We start from the raw sequence: 16,527 nt of genomic DNA on the forward strand, positions 1-16,527 counted from the left end.
GCGTGAATGGGTAAAGGAACTAATAATATTGAAACAAAAAGGACCAGCACGTTTGGTGAAAATACATTAAAACCGATAAGAACATGGACAGCCTGTGGGACGATTTACTATGTTACCTTTCCGGCATAAATGGCCGATTCAATTTTTATCCCGGCAACGGTATCCGGTCAGTGGATACATAAATCTATTTCGTGCAACTTCCGTGATGTCGGTTGCTGATAAATTGTCTTGTTGTCACGAAGCGGATCCACAGTATGCTTCATCAAAGTCTAGTCGATAAACTATTTCGACCCCTCCAACGTACGCAATTAATGATACAACATTTCATTTCGATTCACACGAGGTTCCTGAGGGTGAATTTCTTTTTCACGATCGAGTCACCGGTAGCTTCGTGAATGCCAGATAAATTGCCGGCATATATTTCCACAATTTACTTCGTAGAAGAACGCGACACGATGGACGTACTTCGCGAGCCTGTTTTCACCCTTTTTCGAATAGGATTTCCAGTCGTAAAGGGAGATGCGTGTTTCATGGTCTTGGTGAATCACTCGGGGCTTTCGAATGTTTCGAAAACACGTATATGTGAATACAGAGGGAGAAATATATTTTATCAGACAATATTTTGCGGCCGATGAATATATTCAAGACCGTTTTTTGTGCTATACGAAGTCAATAGAATCTTAAACATCGATCTTCCGTAGCATCGTTGAACAATAAATATTTTCATAGACATAAAACAACTCGAGAAAAGATATGAATAAAGGAACTGGAGAAAATAAAAACTCCTCACAGAATATTTACATACGAATAGCTACACGTACCTCTTATATCTTACGACAACGATTGTTCAGTTGATCATTAATACTTACAATTGTTTTCCACCTCTCCAATAATTCATTTATTCCATCACTTTTGATGTAACAATTTTTACTATTAAAGTGTATCAGAACTTTCCAAGTAATCCGAGGTGGATGTTGGTGAAGTGCCCAAGAAATACTCTTGATGTTCAACAAAAAGGTTTATTTAACAGTCAACTATCAACGATTAACGATCAACAATTAACAATCACGTTTCTCGAATGTGTTTGCTTCGCTATTTCACTAGGCCTTTCGCACTTCGCAGCTCGGAATGAAATGAATCTTTTCTTTTTTTCTTATCGCCTCTCAATATCCCCACTATGCTATATAAAGCCATATTAAAACCTGTTTGGACCTATGGGATCCAATTATGGGAAACAGCGAGTAATTCCAGCGAGTAATTCCAATCCACCGTTAAAGAAGAAATATCCAAATTCAGTAACACATATAATATAAGAGTTAACAACCACCAAAACCCATTAGTTACCCAATTACTTGACACGACGGATCAGATTCACAGACTAAAAAGACAGTACCCTTTAGATTGAAGCATTAGATTCAACTAGATAAACTCTTATAATCCAAGTTACAGTACCACGCCAAAATAATTTGCTTATAATTCTCAATTGATTGTAAAAAGTCTACCACATAAAAAACAATACCCCCACTATCACACGTTTGTTAGGCGTTCGCACCGTTGCCACGCACGCCTTCTTCTCGAACATTCGGCGGAAGGACTGTTGCCATATCGATGGCTTATTAGGCACTTCACTTCGGCGATATACATTGTTGCCAAATGTCGCGAAGCCGTCGAGAAGATCCGTCGTCGCGTGCCGCCACAAATCTAATATAAATGGATTTGTGGATTTCTATGTACGTATGGGACATCAGTATCATCAACATCAAAAATACTAATAAAAAAATATTTATTAATTAAAAAATGTTTCCACCTAAGTTCCATTTTTGTAATTATTTTTATAAAAATGTGAACATATATAAGTGTGATACAGATAAATAAGAATACTCATACTCGAAAATGACTGACTCTGTGCCACGGAACGGATCGTTTGAAAATAGAGCGCAGGCGTAAAAAGAAATCATGTTGCGTGAAGCCACTTATTGAAACATCGAGACTTTCGTCCGCGATTCCCTTTATGTCGGAATCCAATCGAAGAGGAGACGAGCGTGGAACAAAAGAGTGCATCGAGCGCACCACGAACAAAGCACTTCGCTGTTCCACCCTCACCATAAAATCTTATCAGTGAAAAGCTTCCCCTTCTGCATCTATGCGGCACGTATCGACAATTCGAGCAAACACAATTCGAGCAAACACACACTCTTTCGCGTGTTCACGGAGGCATATATACATATGCATATCTCTAGAGCCGATATCGATACCTCTTTTAAAAGTTAAATCGTGATCTTTCCTCATCCGAGTGCCACACTAGATTAACTTACTCCTCTCTATCGTTGGTTGATTGAAAGTTTATGTTGAATCATCGTCAGGGGAACTAAAATATGTATAGATATATTCGAATAAGTTCAATAGTTCCAATGAAACTTAATATTCGTGTTAAAATACAGATTCAGCAATAATCTTTCACGACCACATTGTTTGCCGTAGAACACGTGTCGCGCGATTACTCAAACAAGAAGCTGAGCACACTTCGCCCTATTTAGGTCAGTCCTTACGTATCGAGCCCTTAAAATGCGCCACGAGTCTGCTTTATTGCATATTTAGCACACTTGAAAGAGTCACGAGTATCGATCTTTTTCAGAAAATTGGTGCTAAGAGTATCAGGAGAATTAAATATGTCGCTTGGTTAAGACCAAAAGGTATCTTTTCTACTTTGTTCTCTATGTATCTCATTCGATGAATAAAAATGAGACGCATCATAGGTAAAAATATATTCTTTCATCTTTGAAAGAAAGGACGCAATAAAAGGACGAGTCTAAAATTGGACACTACTTAAACGGACGTTTAATTTAATTCTGTTCTTCAGAGTCGGCTAGATCGGCGGTCTTTTTACAAGAGCCTTTTCTGTGCACTGATACGTCGCATCCTGAATTTCTAGTCGCGACGACGGTATTGGATTTGATTGAGGTCTCAGCCTTTGATGTTCGCGAATCCTTTTCTTGATTACGAGTCGCGCGTGTGCCTGCACCATCCCCGTGTATTCTTCTCGATCGAACAATGTCCTAACGCAATAACGTCGCGATGAGAAATTGCTCGTGGCTGCATTCTCTGCCATGTAATTTACCAAGAGATAAATATTAATCCCTCGTACATAAAATCGAAGAACTATCCAAAAAATAAAGTGGAACACAGGATTAAAACTATAATGACAGAAAATTGTCGAGAAATCAAAGGATAGAAAAGGTATTCTGGCAAGAATTCTAGGGAAACCATGTTCAAATTATGTAACGCGATCCTATTCACGATTTCTAACACGGAATTCTAGAGCGTTGGACGTTTTATTCCCGGTATGGTCGACGTTTGATGAAACGAGAGTGCGGCCAGCTCGATTCATGGAAATTTCCATCGCTCGGAAACACCTGCGGCGAATTTGGGAGACCATCGAACAGAACTAATGTTGCTGGGCAATTTGTAACGAGACCAGCTACGCGTGCACACCAATTCAGAATGTGAGACAGCGGATCCCAGCGTCAAAGCGCAGATAAATTACTTTGTTTTGGCGGTGAAGAACCACAGCCTGGGGCTCGCAGACATCAATATCAACGACTAATGAGTTATCCCTCGCAGCTTCCTATCGACGTGGAGAACCAGCGAGCTTCGAACCTGTCACTGAGTTCAAAATTACCGGAATCTGTTAAGCTACTTCGAAAAGGATCAGGGTAAATATTAGACATCGCTATATTAATCTATTAAGACCGACTCAGCGAAATTAATTTGCTCAAAGTCAACGGTACTGAGAGAACGTAAATATTCCGAATTTCATATTATTTTGATAAACCACAAAAAATACATTAGAATAGAAAAAGAAAACATTTCCATATAATAGTTTAAATATTTCAATTTTGTTAAACTGCTTAAAACTATATGGTCTATGTAGAAAAGATATTAACTTTCATAACCACATTGTTAAAAATCCGAATTTAATAACGTAAATTGTATGAGAAGAAATTGCGAGTGAAATGTTATATTAACACAACGTTAGTCTCTAGTGGGTTAACTAAATTAAAATATATAATAAATTAAATTTTTATTTCAAGCTTCTTTAATTTAATATAGAAATGTAAAATTTGTGAATAAGAATTTTAAAATACCAATAAAAGGAAGTGGAAAGTTTTCAATGACTCTGGTCTAAAGGTATCGAAAGTTAACTTAACAAAGCAATTTCTCCGTGTACTTTTCGTCCAATTAATCACTCTTTTAATCGAACAGATCTGAAATTTCATTGTTCAAAGATAACAGAATACCCGAGTGGTTAATCTGTGTGGAGTGTACATAGCAGCGTCGCTTTGTTTACTCATACGAAGATTCTTGAACGCTGGAAATCGCCAAAAGTTCGAATTGCATCGCGGAAAATTGCGGTGAAACTCATTTCACGTTATTCAGACGGCGATGCTTGAGAGCACGGGTCGCGTCTTGAAGCGGTTTCAAGATCGAGTGCACTGAAACTTGCCGGCTCGACGAATCTAATCTCTTTCTGATCGATGTGAACATCTGCTAGCTATTTTGTAACTTGTACCAATTACATTTTCTTGCTTTGTTGAAGACTCGATAAGGATAGGAAAAATAAATAAAATGAAAGAAAAATTGAGAAAGATTTTATTTGAAGGCCACAGATGAAAAATATGATACTTCTTGATACTGTCGACCCATTCCACGATTGTACAAATGTTACTCATTCCTTCAACAATTTTATATTAAGAAAAAACTTCTTTTTAGCCATTAAGTAATAAAAAGAATGAAACAAATTGTTATGACCGTTCGCGGAGAGACGCGATCGCGAGGAAACGCGTCAGCAAGAGGCGTAAATTCTCGCTACGATTTTGATAATCGACGCCGCAAATCAGTCGTTCCTCTGTTTCGATTAGGATAACAGAGGTAGTTCAAATGATTGTAACACTGAATTAACAGGGTTAATATAAGCTTCTATTTTTAACAATATTTAAAATTATACTTAACACGTTACAAATGATTTAACGATGATACAATCAGTTTATTATTATAATTTAACTTGACTTTATAATATTTCTCGACGTATTAGTTTGACTAAGCGACCTTGATTTTATTTCTCTAAACCTCTCGATGCATTCGGTTTGACTCCTCGTATGACGCTGATTGCCCTTCAATGTTTTCCTTTGTCTTCTTTTGGAGACGACCCCCACCACGCTCGGGTCTCGCGACCGTTCGCGCCTATCACGTATGCCACTTTTTTTGTGTAGGTAAAATAACGGACCGAAGGCGAATCGATGTTTTTCAGAACTCGCTGCTTGGCAACTATGCGCTTATCGCTTCATTGTGTATATCTCGCCGGTCATGTAAGACGATCTGTCTGCGACATTGCAGTACCAAGGGAGAGACGGTAAGGAACACGGCCTATAGTGAGCCTCGGGGCGTAACACGAATGAACAAAAATGATCATATCTTTCTTATGTTGTCTTCACTAATCTTTATTTGGACATTAACTGAATTATCGATTGCTTGTAATCATAAATAAAACAAAATGCAGATATAAGATCAGGATCGGATTTTTAACCTTACTAATTAATTTTTTCATTGCTAATCGGATTCCACAGAACACTTGGTCGCTCGATATCCTACAGCTGTGACCAAACATTACTACAATGCTGGATTCTTGATGACAATATTTTTCTTCGTGAACTCACTAACGACGTCGAACATATTTTTTTGACCCACCACTACCACCAGGAGACGTGATGTAGTACATGTCTCGTTAATAACACTCGATGATTCGATCAAAACACCTCGATCTTCTTAGATCATAATATCTCACTCAGCTCCTGCACACTACTCTTTTTCTGAATAGAAAATTTATAAAAACTCTTTGAAACTATATTTTTTTCAGGTTTAAAGCGATTCGTTTCCCTGTTGGATACCCGACAACCCTGGATTTCAACGAACTGTTCTTATGAAAGTAAAATTTTTCAAATGTTAGAAACTCGCTGCTGCTTGTAATCTCTAACACTGATAGTTTGGTCAATAGAACAAGAATTGTTAATATTTCGAAAAAATTAGTTCTGTTTTCTGTAATTATATCGCAAGTTTATTTATTGATAGGGTTCCAGTACATAAATAGGAAACTTTTAAGAAGCAAGTACATTTATTGAATTGCAAAATTGCGAACACAGTGCAGAAACATAGAAGCACATCGAATGTATATTAGAAGCAAATACTATTTTCATTAATTATTCATGACAGTCCTTGGATGTGGAAAGAATTCATTCCAATAAATAGGATGTATAACATTTTCACGAGGAATTTCTTCTTCTAGTACCTCGAGAGATTTAAACGTTTCAGTGAGCCATAATATGATAAAATAAATCAGTTCTACGAAACTAATGATACTGATGCCAACGTAAAGTCCATAGAGTCCTCCAACTTCACCTATAAAATAAATATCTTTTAACAATTGCAGGTTTGCAAGTTATAAAATATTAAAGTATTACGTACGACTTAATTTAGAAATTTTCTAAACTCAAATATTTCAATCTTCTAAATTCGATGTATGTATGTACATATATAGATATATTAAAAATAGACAAAAATACAAATATTTCCAAATTTTGTGGAAATATATTTAAATACATATCCAGATTTAGACAGAAATAAGAAGAACTCCAAGCTGACGCATGCGATAGCCTCAGGTATGTATATTCGACAGCTTAACGAAAACAAATAGCCCAAGTGCTACGTAGCCATCTAGATACTCTGTTTCTTACTATTCATTAGGATTAAATTGTCGAAACGCTAATAAGCTATTAAATCGGATTCAAGACAATTTATTTATTACGCTCATTAATTATGATATAGATTATTATAATATATATTATATATATGTATGAAATATTTTAACATTTATTAAAGATGTTTGACTGACGTAGTGATTCTCACCGACTGTTACGTATTATTGACACTTCTAAATAGCGCGATGAAATGTTGCAATGCTTCGCGAGTGAACGTATTATAGTTTTCAGTTTATTTTTTACTATTATATGAGTGTTAGTATTAGAAATATGTGTTCTGAAATGTGTATAAATTATGTTTATTTCGTTTATCGTTGTGAAATGTGTAGTGGTCAAAGAATTAAAAAGAACAGACTGAATGACTGGAAATGGACAAACAAGTAAGTGAAAATTCTTCATACACTGTTATAGTATAACATCTAAAAATTTTCATCAAAGAAAATCACTTTAAATAAATAATTGAAATTTCATCACAGTACATTTATTTTCTTGTAATTCTTAGGATAATCGATAAAGTTGAACAAACAGAATTAAATGTTTTATTGCCATTCGTTACTAGATGAGAAGTAAAAAGGTTATTTTTTACAATGGTCGCAAATAATTTCATCCATGATAATTGTTAAAAACGAAAATAATCGATAAAGTTGTAGTAGAAATGTCCTATAACCTATATCTTTCAAAATTACGATAATAAATCTTGAAACAGTGACAGCATGACATGGGATAGTTATTAGAAATATATTCATTGTACGTTTTAGTTGAAATATGGAGGAGATAAAATATATAAATACTCACCCAAATATTCGTACCAACGGGTAGTGACGTCTTGTTTCAAAAACTCGGTTCCCGAGTTTGGAAAATACACGTGCAGGACACTATGATTCGTTACGTTCATGTCTGGACTAGGAAGTATTTAAAAATATGTTAGTAACAATATGTGTATTTAATAAAAAATACGATAATATTTTAATATTTTCTTACAATAATTCCGTGTCGAAGTATCCAGGCTCTATGTTAGATATAGTACTTTGCACATAATATCTCATATCGTCACATTCAGGGTAACAATTATTGCAATACATTGTTGCATTCTGATCATCGAGCGAGCTACTTAAATTATTGTCTTTATAAGGTACGATGTTAAACGCTACATCTGTTAATTAATTAATCGATAAAAAATATTATATATAAATTTCTCGTTGAATTTGGTTGATTGTAAATATAAGATAGTTTCTCACCGTAATATTGCAATAAACAATGTATATTCTCCATATTACAAGTTTTGTGGAAATCTAAAAACGATCGATAAAGCGAAAGTTTTGGTCGACGTTAGAATATTACAGAAATATTTTATATTTTCTTAAATGCTAAAGGCAAGATAGAATCAAATGATGCAATACGTTCATTACTAATCCATTATCTAATTCATACGCTAATATTTAAATTAAGAATAAATTTATATAATAGCTATCTTTATATTGTATTTCATATTGTGTTATGTTATGTTGTTAAAAATTCTAATTTCTAACCTTTAAGGTTCTACCATTGCTCAACAAATGAATACTAATCAAATTTAAAAAATTCATACAAAATATTAATATTTCTTATTAGTGAATATTTATTATTAAGATATAATCTCAAATTAATAAATAATAGAATAGGGGATTGTTTGGATTCTTAAGGATTCATTTGCCTCTCTTACTTAATTAAAGTATCATACGGTACAAGGAACGTGTAGTAAAATTACATATTGACTCAGATTTGATATTTGGAACAAACGCGTGAACATGTACATTGCTTTCTTCTAAAAACACAAATCTTCATCATCTGGACATTACTTCAAATTCGAATTCTATAAAGCACTATAATAACTCAAACTTTTTTTTAAATTTCAACTTAAAACAGACTATATTTTCTTTCTTTTTCATAGAAACAGACGCTTCGTCTTAAAATAATATTACTTTAATTCCCCTGAGAATTTAAAACAAACGATCCTCTGAAAAGTGAGCGAGTTCTACCGGAAAAAAATCGAATGATAAAGTAATTTTCACCTTCGTGATATGGGTAGAAAAACACTCTACATTTGCAATGATTCCATACGTGCTCCACCTTGCAGGAAACTATGCAGTCATTATAGGTATAAGTTGTGTAGTCCGTAACATATTCGTCGGAAAAAATGCAGCCCCGTTTCTGCATCGAAAATGGGCGAATATTGTCGGTACTGTACAACCCAACCGCCTTCAAACGTACGTACTTCTCTGTTAACGGGCCAAGCAGAATGTCCGAAACGCTGCCGCTGCCCGAGTCAGGGTAATCGTAAGGGTCGAATATCATCACCTGATAAATATGCATATCGGTACTGTACTATTGGATTGGCAACCAAGTGATTGCAGATTTTGTCATAAGCTTGTGGCGGAACTCGACAGCAAAATACCATCACTTGACACCAACTACTGTCGGACGACGGCAGCGCAGTGTTAGCGCCTTAGGTTACGAACCTACAATGGGACCCGGGTTCGAATCTCGGTGACCGGAGTTCAATTTTTCTTTCGTTGCATTATAAATAAAAAGAAAAATGTAGCAGTATATCCCTCAGCAGCGACATCTGCACCCGCAGCAGAACTTGTCTCATCCTGCACACTAGCAGTTAGCTAGCGCACTATCACCACAACTATATAGCGCTTAGCGCACTAAGAGACTACTACCACGCCTCAAGTTGATAATGACAAAGTTCGCAATCATTTAGTTGCCAATCCAATAGAATGTTTTACGATGCCGAGGACAAAAGAGTTTTGATTCAATGAGCAATTAGTTAGGGTTTCTGTAAAGATTTATGGCTAAACTGTGGATGTCTGTGTATTTATAAAAAATTTGGAGGTTCAAGAAAATATATAATACATATAAATGTATAATAAAAATATTTAAAAAATATATAATATTCTAAGTATATTATAACACATGATAAAGAAAACGGATCTCTAGTTAAGTTTCGGTTATGTTAATAAAAATATAAATTTGTATAAATGTTTGCAGTTTTGTTATGATAATCAATTAGAGACAGATGAGCTATCCATGAAATTTCTTTAATGTTAGAATTATCGAAAACGATCAATTCATGATTTTTCATATAAATTTCGTAAATTTACGACGGTGCGTTTTTAGATTTTCCAAAACAAAATGTCATGGGCGATTGTGATTTTTTGCAATGTATGTATATAGAAAAACTTATTTATTCTTGTGTATTATATGTTTTTTCTTATATTTTTGCATTTTGATTTCTTTAACACAAGCTTCATTCTTTGATTGTTGCTAGTTCTATTGGTTATTAGGCTATTGCATATTAAATGTCCTTTACAAATGGCTAAATTGATTTAAAAAGACTACTTTTAATTAAAACAAGGATCGCTTCAAAGAATCGATTCATTTCTTTCTACGATTGTAGACAAATTTATCGATTTTAGTTTTGTAAAACCTGGTGCTCTCAAATATTGAAAATTGCTTAAACATGAAACGTAAAATATATTGTACTCGCTTTGAAGGTATCGTCCCAGTGGAGAAAAAATAGAAACAAGTTCTCTTATTGTTATTTTATATAAAAGAGAAATTCGAGAGTTCATAGTAGAAGATTAAAACGAATAACACTTTTGAAATACGCACAAGGATTTTTTGCGTACATTTAAATGTCCGAAATATGGTTCGCTTGCTCTAAAAGAGAAGCAACGCGATCACACGAATAACCATCATACGCTCGTTGAGTTCCTTCGCGCAAAAGTTCCGCGTTCTGTATTTCCATCAGGTGCAATAAATCCGTTTGAATAGATTTCGTTTAAAAGAATTTGCCCCTCTCTAGTTTCTTGTTCAAATATTCCGACCAATCTATCACGTTTCCACATGACAACACAGTAAACCATTTTGCGTTTCATAATTCGTAATTACTCGTGCTTTTCCCCACGAATAAATCTTAAATCGTTATAAATTTAAATAAACTAAATTATGCTGAAAGTAACATTTAGAGCATGAAACCAGTGTTTAGAAGTGTCATTAAATGGTACACAAAGCAGGAAACGTGCATTGGACAGTGTGAATGGTCGCAATGCTGGACCTTTTTCCAACACCAAACGAAACGTTGCGTTGTGTTGCTAATGACCTTCGCCGAGTTTTTGTCAGCAGGCATTCGCACCACAAAATGATTTAATCGTTGACGACCATATTCGAAGAAACAAAAAACAATTAGGAATGCGAAATGGCAAGATTTTCATGTTAAATACTTAAATAATTATTTGAAGTTAATAATATTTATAATTAACACTAGAGTCGATTTCTAATATGTACCTTCCGGTATGTGAAATTATCTTTCTGTCTCATCTACTAAACATTTGCATGTTTTTAATAATTGCAAAAACAGGAAATGTGATAAATATGATAAATAAAAATAGAAATATAAGAGTTGTTGAAGTGATCGTCACTTCTGAGAAAACTCAACATCTGGTCTTCGGTTTCTCAACCGCCTAAGGTCTTCGAAGGCGCATAGACAAAAGAATGCGTTTAGGAAAGGCCATAAGCGGTACACGTCCGACCTTGGTTGAGGCAGTTGTCTTTAGTCTCAGGGTAACGTTGCTAGAGAGAGGATCTGGATAGGCTTACATAGTACCACATATTTTGTAATTTACTAGTCACAAAATATACACTTTCAATACCTTGCAGTTTGCTCACGCATTTCTTTAATTCCATCCACTGAATAATCTTAACAAGAGTAATATAAAATAAAAAGATGAGGAGACTGAGATTATATTGTGGTAATGGTAGATCGTTAGATTCGTGGCGAAAATTTAACATAAAATAAAAAGACGATAAATAATTACCTTCCAACCAATAGTAGGTAGTATCGTGTAAAAATAATCGTCCAATAAAGGATCCATCGTCACAGTTAAACCGTTCTGTATGCCTATGTCTCCAACATAATACAATTTAAATTCCTCCTGCTTAAAAAACCTATTACAAATAGAATTAAAGAATGTCGAAGGATTATGAATATCATAATACTGGAAAAAAAATTGTGCAAGACTTACTTAGGAGTATCACCAAAACTCTCGGCGATATAATTAAAAATGCAACAGAATCCATTTTTCGTTTTTCCGACACTGAATATATTCGAGCAATTCATTCTCTGATTGCGAAAATAACAGTTGAGTAACATAGACGAACACTGTGGTGTTAGCTGAAATTTCCTTTGTTTTATTAACTCTATAAAACTAGATTTTTTATGATCCAATAAATGAATTACGGATTACCATAGAAAATACATATATGTATGTATAATTACTGCTACTCACGCGTTCCATGATGTCGGTGATATCGTAATTATTCCCGTAAAACTTGGACATCAGCTGAATAATCTGAGCGTAATCACCAGCAGTGGTAAATGGCGAATCGTACAAATCACCGACTTTCCGTATTTCGCGAAGAATTTCATTCACGGTTAAATTACTGATTTTCGCTTCATACCTGACACTCCAACGAATGCAAATTAAAATCCTTCCAATTGATAAAATTTTGGTTCAAATGTAACATTTATTGGTGATTGAACACAAAACGCAAGCATATCAACGAGAACGATAATCGAGCAGCATAATTCATTCTCAAGCGAATGATTCGAACTATTTGCGCCATTAGTATCCTTTGGTTGCCCGTAAAACTTAGCAAACTATTCCTCCCGGGGTGTCATTGGATTCGGTGCATATTAATACTTGATTAAATTGGCGAAAGTTAATCGGACGCAAATTAGCGTTCATTAAATCGGCTGGCGCGAATCGATAACTATGTTAGAGCCGCTAGCCAGCGTGGCCCGACAATGAACACGTTCACGGTGATTATCACAGTGATTAGGTGGCGGCGGCTGACTGCCGGTGCTTCACGGTTCTTCAACGAGGTCACGCTTTTCGAGTGCAGTTATTGAAATTATCCGTGCCGGTGCAATTTTCTGCAGTGCGGCGAAACGACGTGCTATAACCCTCGACCAACTTATCCCCCCTACCAACCCCCTTTCTCATTCTGCTCCACCCTCTTTCTATTAAACCCCGTGGTTCCTACGCATTAAAAGCCACGATGCTTGCCCACACTCACTCCTCGCGAGAACACCGGTGTTTATTTAATACTCAACAGCTCCTCACATTTCAGTCGCGAGTTTCGTAGCGGATTGAAGACTTATTCTGTTAATGGTGCAAACAGAGACAGCTAGAAAGACAGTAATCAGAGCTGGTGAAAAGGTTAGACTTTCGTGTCGTGGTTTCGTCCATAAAATTTAAAGACTGCTTCCACGCTACCCGTTCAAATCGCTTAATTAAAACGAGATCGCTGAGGGCTCCGGTTTTTAATCGAACTCAGACGTTCAGGTGGTAAAAGAACGAAATTGGATGATGATTTTCTTGTTTTCTCTTTCCTTTTTTTTTCTTTTTAACGATGTAGTATCTCGTTTGCGCATAGCTTATTGATTTTCTGCTTCGAATTTTCATTATATGTATTTTAACTTACCGGGGAATTTTATTTCATTAGTTGGAAAATACTCTGACTCTAACGTGGCTGTTACTGGTATATCTTTGTATGCTTGATAAATATTGAGCATCTGGAGAAAGCCGCAAATTATGGAGATTATGTATACGAGAAGCCATAAGAACCTAAAAATATTCCAAATATTTAAATATTTATATAGTCGTTCTTCTCTCGTACAATGTGTTTGGTTACATCGATTTTTACTTTTTAAATCAAATTTTCCATAAAATATAAAGTCTCATGATAGAGAAGGTAATAGCTAACTGACGAATGAAAAGATCCTCGAGTTCGCTTTTTTAATGAACCTGATACGCGTTTGATTGCCATTAAACACCCTTGATGCTACGTGAGCTCCTATAAAAAATAACACTTCAAGCGCTCGTAAAACGATGGTTCACTGCTTTTTTCATAGAAAATGAGAATCTCGTTTATTACCGAATTCGTTTTATAAAAGTCGCGCACTATACGTAACTTTATGTTTAATTATTCACCCTTCATGGCGTATCATTTTCCCTAGCGGAACACTGAAATTTCATTGTTATCTTCCTTATTCCTTCGTTCATTTTTTTAGTCTCAGCTTTCCTGACTTTAATCCTTCATAAAATCTTCTATCGTCTTTTAAAATAACACATCGAACTACAAGATCTTCCTGTACGCAAGATTTTATGGGATTTATGGCTATATGCCTTGAATGTTGCCAAAGGAAAACATTTTTCCTTAACACAGATATTCGCAAAATTTTCTTCATGAAAATATTCAAAGTATAGTATTCTTTCCAGCATTTGATGCGTAAATATAAATTTGCATATAACTATTTTTAGATATCCTTTTGTTCGCCATTGTATAATATATAATAATATTTACTGTGTAAAACAAAAATCTCTCTTCTTAGTTTCCACTTCTCTACTTTATGTTAATAAAACTTATAAAATTATGACTCTTTATGAACATCTGTATTCTAATGAACGTATCTGCATTAAATTTCCTAAGGTTCTTGTGCTTCACGATAAATTCACTACAATGGCAAAACTAACCAACCAGGTTCAATATCGTAATCTTGTAAGTAAAAAGGCATCTGCATTTTTTCTTTATGATTATATTGCCCTGTTACGCGATACACTGGGTACGCTATTTAGAACAACGAAACGATCAAGTATCCTAGGAAATTGTGTTTGGTGCATCGAAGAATATACTGAATATAGAATGAAGATAATATCGTGTATTTAACAGGAAGCATTTCGGCGAACGATCAAATTAGTCGAACAGATAATCGTTTGGTTACTCAAAACGCAACGTATTTTGCTGTGCATATGAAACGGAATAATTTCGTAATGCGATTATACACGATTACCTGAAACACTGGGAATATCCATATTCCATGAATTTCACTTACTTCTCCAACCAGGTTACTTCGTCTTTCAAAAAATACTTCAGACCCACTAAAGTTGTGTGCTTGCAGTATAACCGCCAATATTTCGAGAATACTCTGTTGTAATTCAATACGACGATGTGTTTGCTTCGGTTTGATATTGGACGTTCGTAAGGAACGTTGAACTTTCTTCTATCTTCTTTGTTCATGGTACTCGTATCGTCGTATCGTTGATGCACAAAATTGTGAAGCATGATTCAAGCGAAAATGAAGGAAAACGCGAAAAAATAATGAATCTTCAACGATACTCAACGTAAACTCTTGTTATCCTAGAAAAATTGTAGTTAGTTATTAATCAGTTTATTACTTGTAGAGAATCGAACGTGGAAAAAATGTGATACGTAGACCAGAGTTCTCGTTGCGACGCGGATAGAATAAAACAAACGTGAGTGAAAAAATTTCGGATTTATATTGGTGAATACGATCATTGACTAAGATGTGCGTATGTATGGGCAAAAATGGAAGAAAATAAACGTAGGCGAATAAAATAAAGTTGAAACGAGTTTGCTTTAGTTACGCTCGATTTGAATTGTACACGGTAGAAATTGACGATATCGATTGAGTAAATTCTTAATTAAGTCTATGGTTCAACTTGTTTACCTAACCTAATCGGTTGTTTTTGTTTAAATATTGCAAAAAAAGAAAAGAATGAAAAATATATTAAACAAAGGTAAAGCGAGATATATATGGCGATAAAATGTTTCCGAAAAACGTGTATGTATACCGATAGATGAAGTGTGCATAACCAAAGTTTTAGCCGCAGTTATACTTCAAACGAATATATTGGGTGGTTGTGCGACGTTCCATTGGCAGAATTTCCATCGACGACTGGGCGCCACGTTGTTCCTCGATTAGAATCGTAAAACACTAGCGGCCTCGTTTCGCGTGTTGCACGTGTCGCATGGGTGACGGAACGATTTCACCTCGAAAAGATCGCATATCTTAAACCATTTAATTACTGATACGCTTCGCTTATCTCACACACGGTCAGTCGCTCGTTGCCACTGGAAAGTTACGGATTGTGCTTCGTAACATATCTATTCTCCTAACGTTACGCTCTTTCGCACATTCTCATTAAACGTGTCCTTGGTTTCGAAATTGTATAAGATCGCTGCTGAATTTATCTACATCTTTTTCCTTTTATACATCGCTTATTGTATCATTCTCTAAATGACAAATATCTTTTTTTTAAGATGAACATTTAAATACCATAAATCTTTTTATCCTTTTAAGAAAAACAACTAAACACCAAAAATTTTGATATTTTTTTGATAATCTATTAAGGATAGACGCATGCACTGCTGCTATAATAATACGCGCCTATTTTTCCTCCATATTATTTTTCCTCGTAAAGATCCTTATTTTAAGTATTGGGTTCTAACATATGAAATATGCACTTCCTTTATATCAATCTTTAAATCTTCTTTCCAGTAGCTTTATCTTTATAGATTTATCATTGTATACTACTTTAAAGTTGGGCATTTTCTTTCTATAACGTATGATTTAGTGATATATCAATTGATAAAAGCTTCATGTGTTCACCTAATAACAATGATTATTCTGATATTATATTTTCATGTTATACTGTTCCACTCGATTAGCTTCTAACAATTGTGCTAGCCAATGGAAGAAATGGTAAATCAATGCTCAACAAGTGAGTCTAACAAGTAACTGGAATTAGTCCTTTCGACAAGTTGTCCTTGAATTTACCCTGTAACTAGTTATTAAGGCCATAAA

General features: G+C 34.9%; 1 protein-coding gene across 2 annotated transcripts; it reads right to left on the reverse strand.

Annotated features, from left to right (window-relative positions):
- Positions 1–6,199: 6,199 nt before the first annotated feature.
- LOC132910474 (sodium channel protein Nach-like) lies at positions 6,200–15,918 on the reverse strand. Of its 2 annotated transcripts, XM_060966203.1 has the most exons (11): positions 15,515–15,918; positions 14,755–15,059; positions 13,344–13,486; positions 12,146–12,317; positions 11,882–12,030; positions 11,675–11,804; positions 8,864–9,149; positions 8,051–8,104; positions 7,794–7,965; positions 7,608–7,714; positions 6,200–6,453 (listed from the first exon to the last, which is right to left on the reverse strand). In XM_060966203.1, exons 4-11 carry the CDS (start codon positions 12,194–12,196, stop codon positions 6,251–6,253), a joined length of 1,152 nt encoding a protein of 383 aa, XP_060822186.1. In that variant the 5' UTR covers positions 12,197–12,317; positions 13,344–13,486; positions 14,755–15,059; positions 15,515–15,918; the 3' UTR covers positions 6,200–6,250. The 2 variants fall into 2 exon arrangements, with proteins under 2 accessions (XP_060822186.1, XP_060822187.1); XM_060966204.1 differs by lacking the exons at positions 14,755–15,059; positions 15,515–15,918 and having other exon boundaries at positions 13,344–14,170.
- Positions 15,919–16,527: the final 609 nt, after the last annotated feature.

This window comes from Bombus pascuorum, chromosome 9, assembly GCF_905332965.1.
Source record: "Bombus pascuorum chromosome 9, iyBomPasc1.1, whole genome shotgun sequence".
Lineage (NCBI taxonomy): Eukaryota > Metazoa > Arthropoda > Insecta > Hymenoptera > Apidae > Bombus > Bombus pascuorum.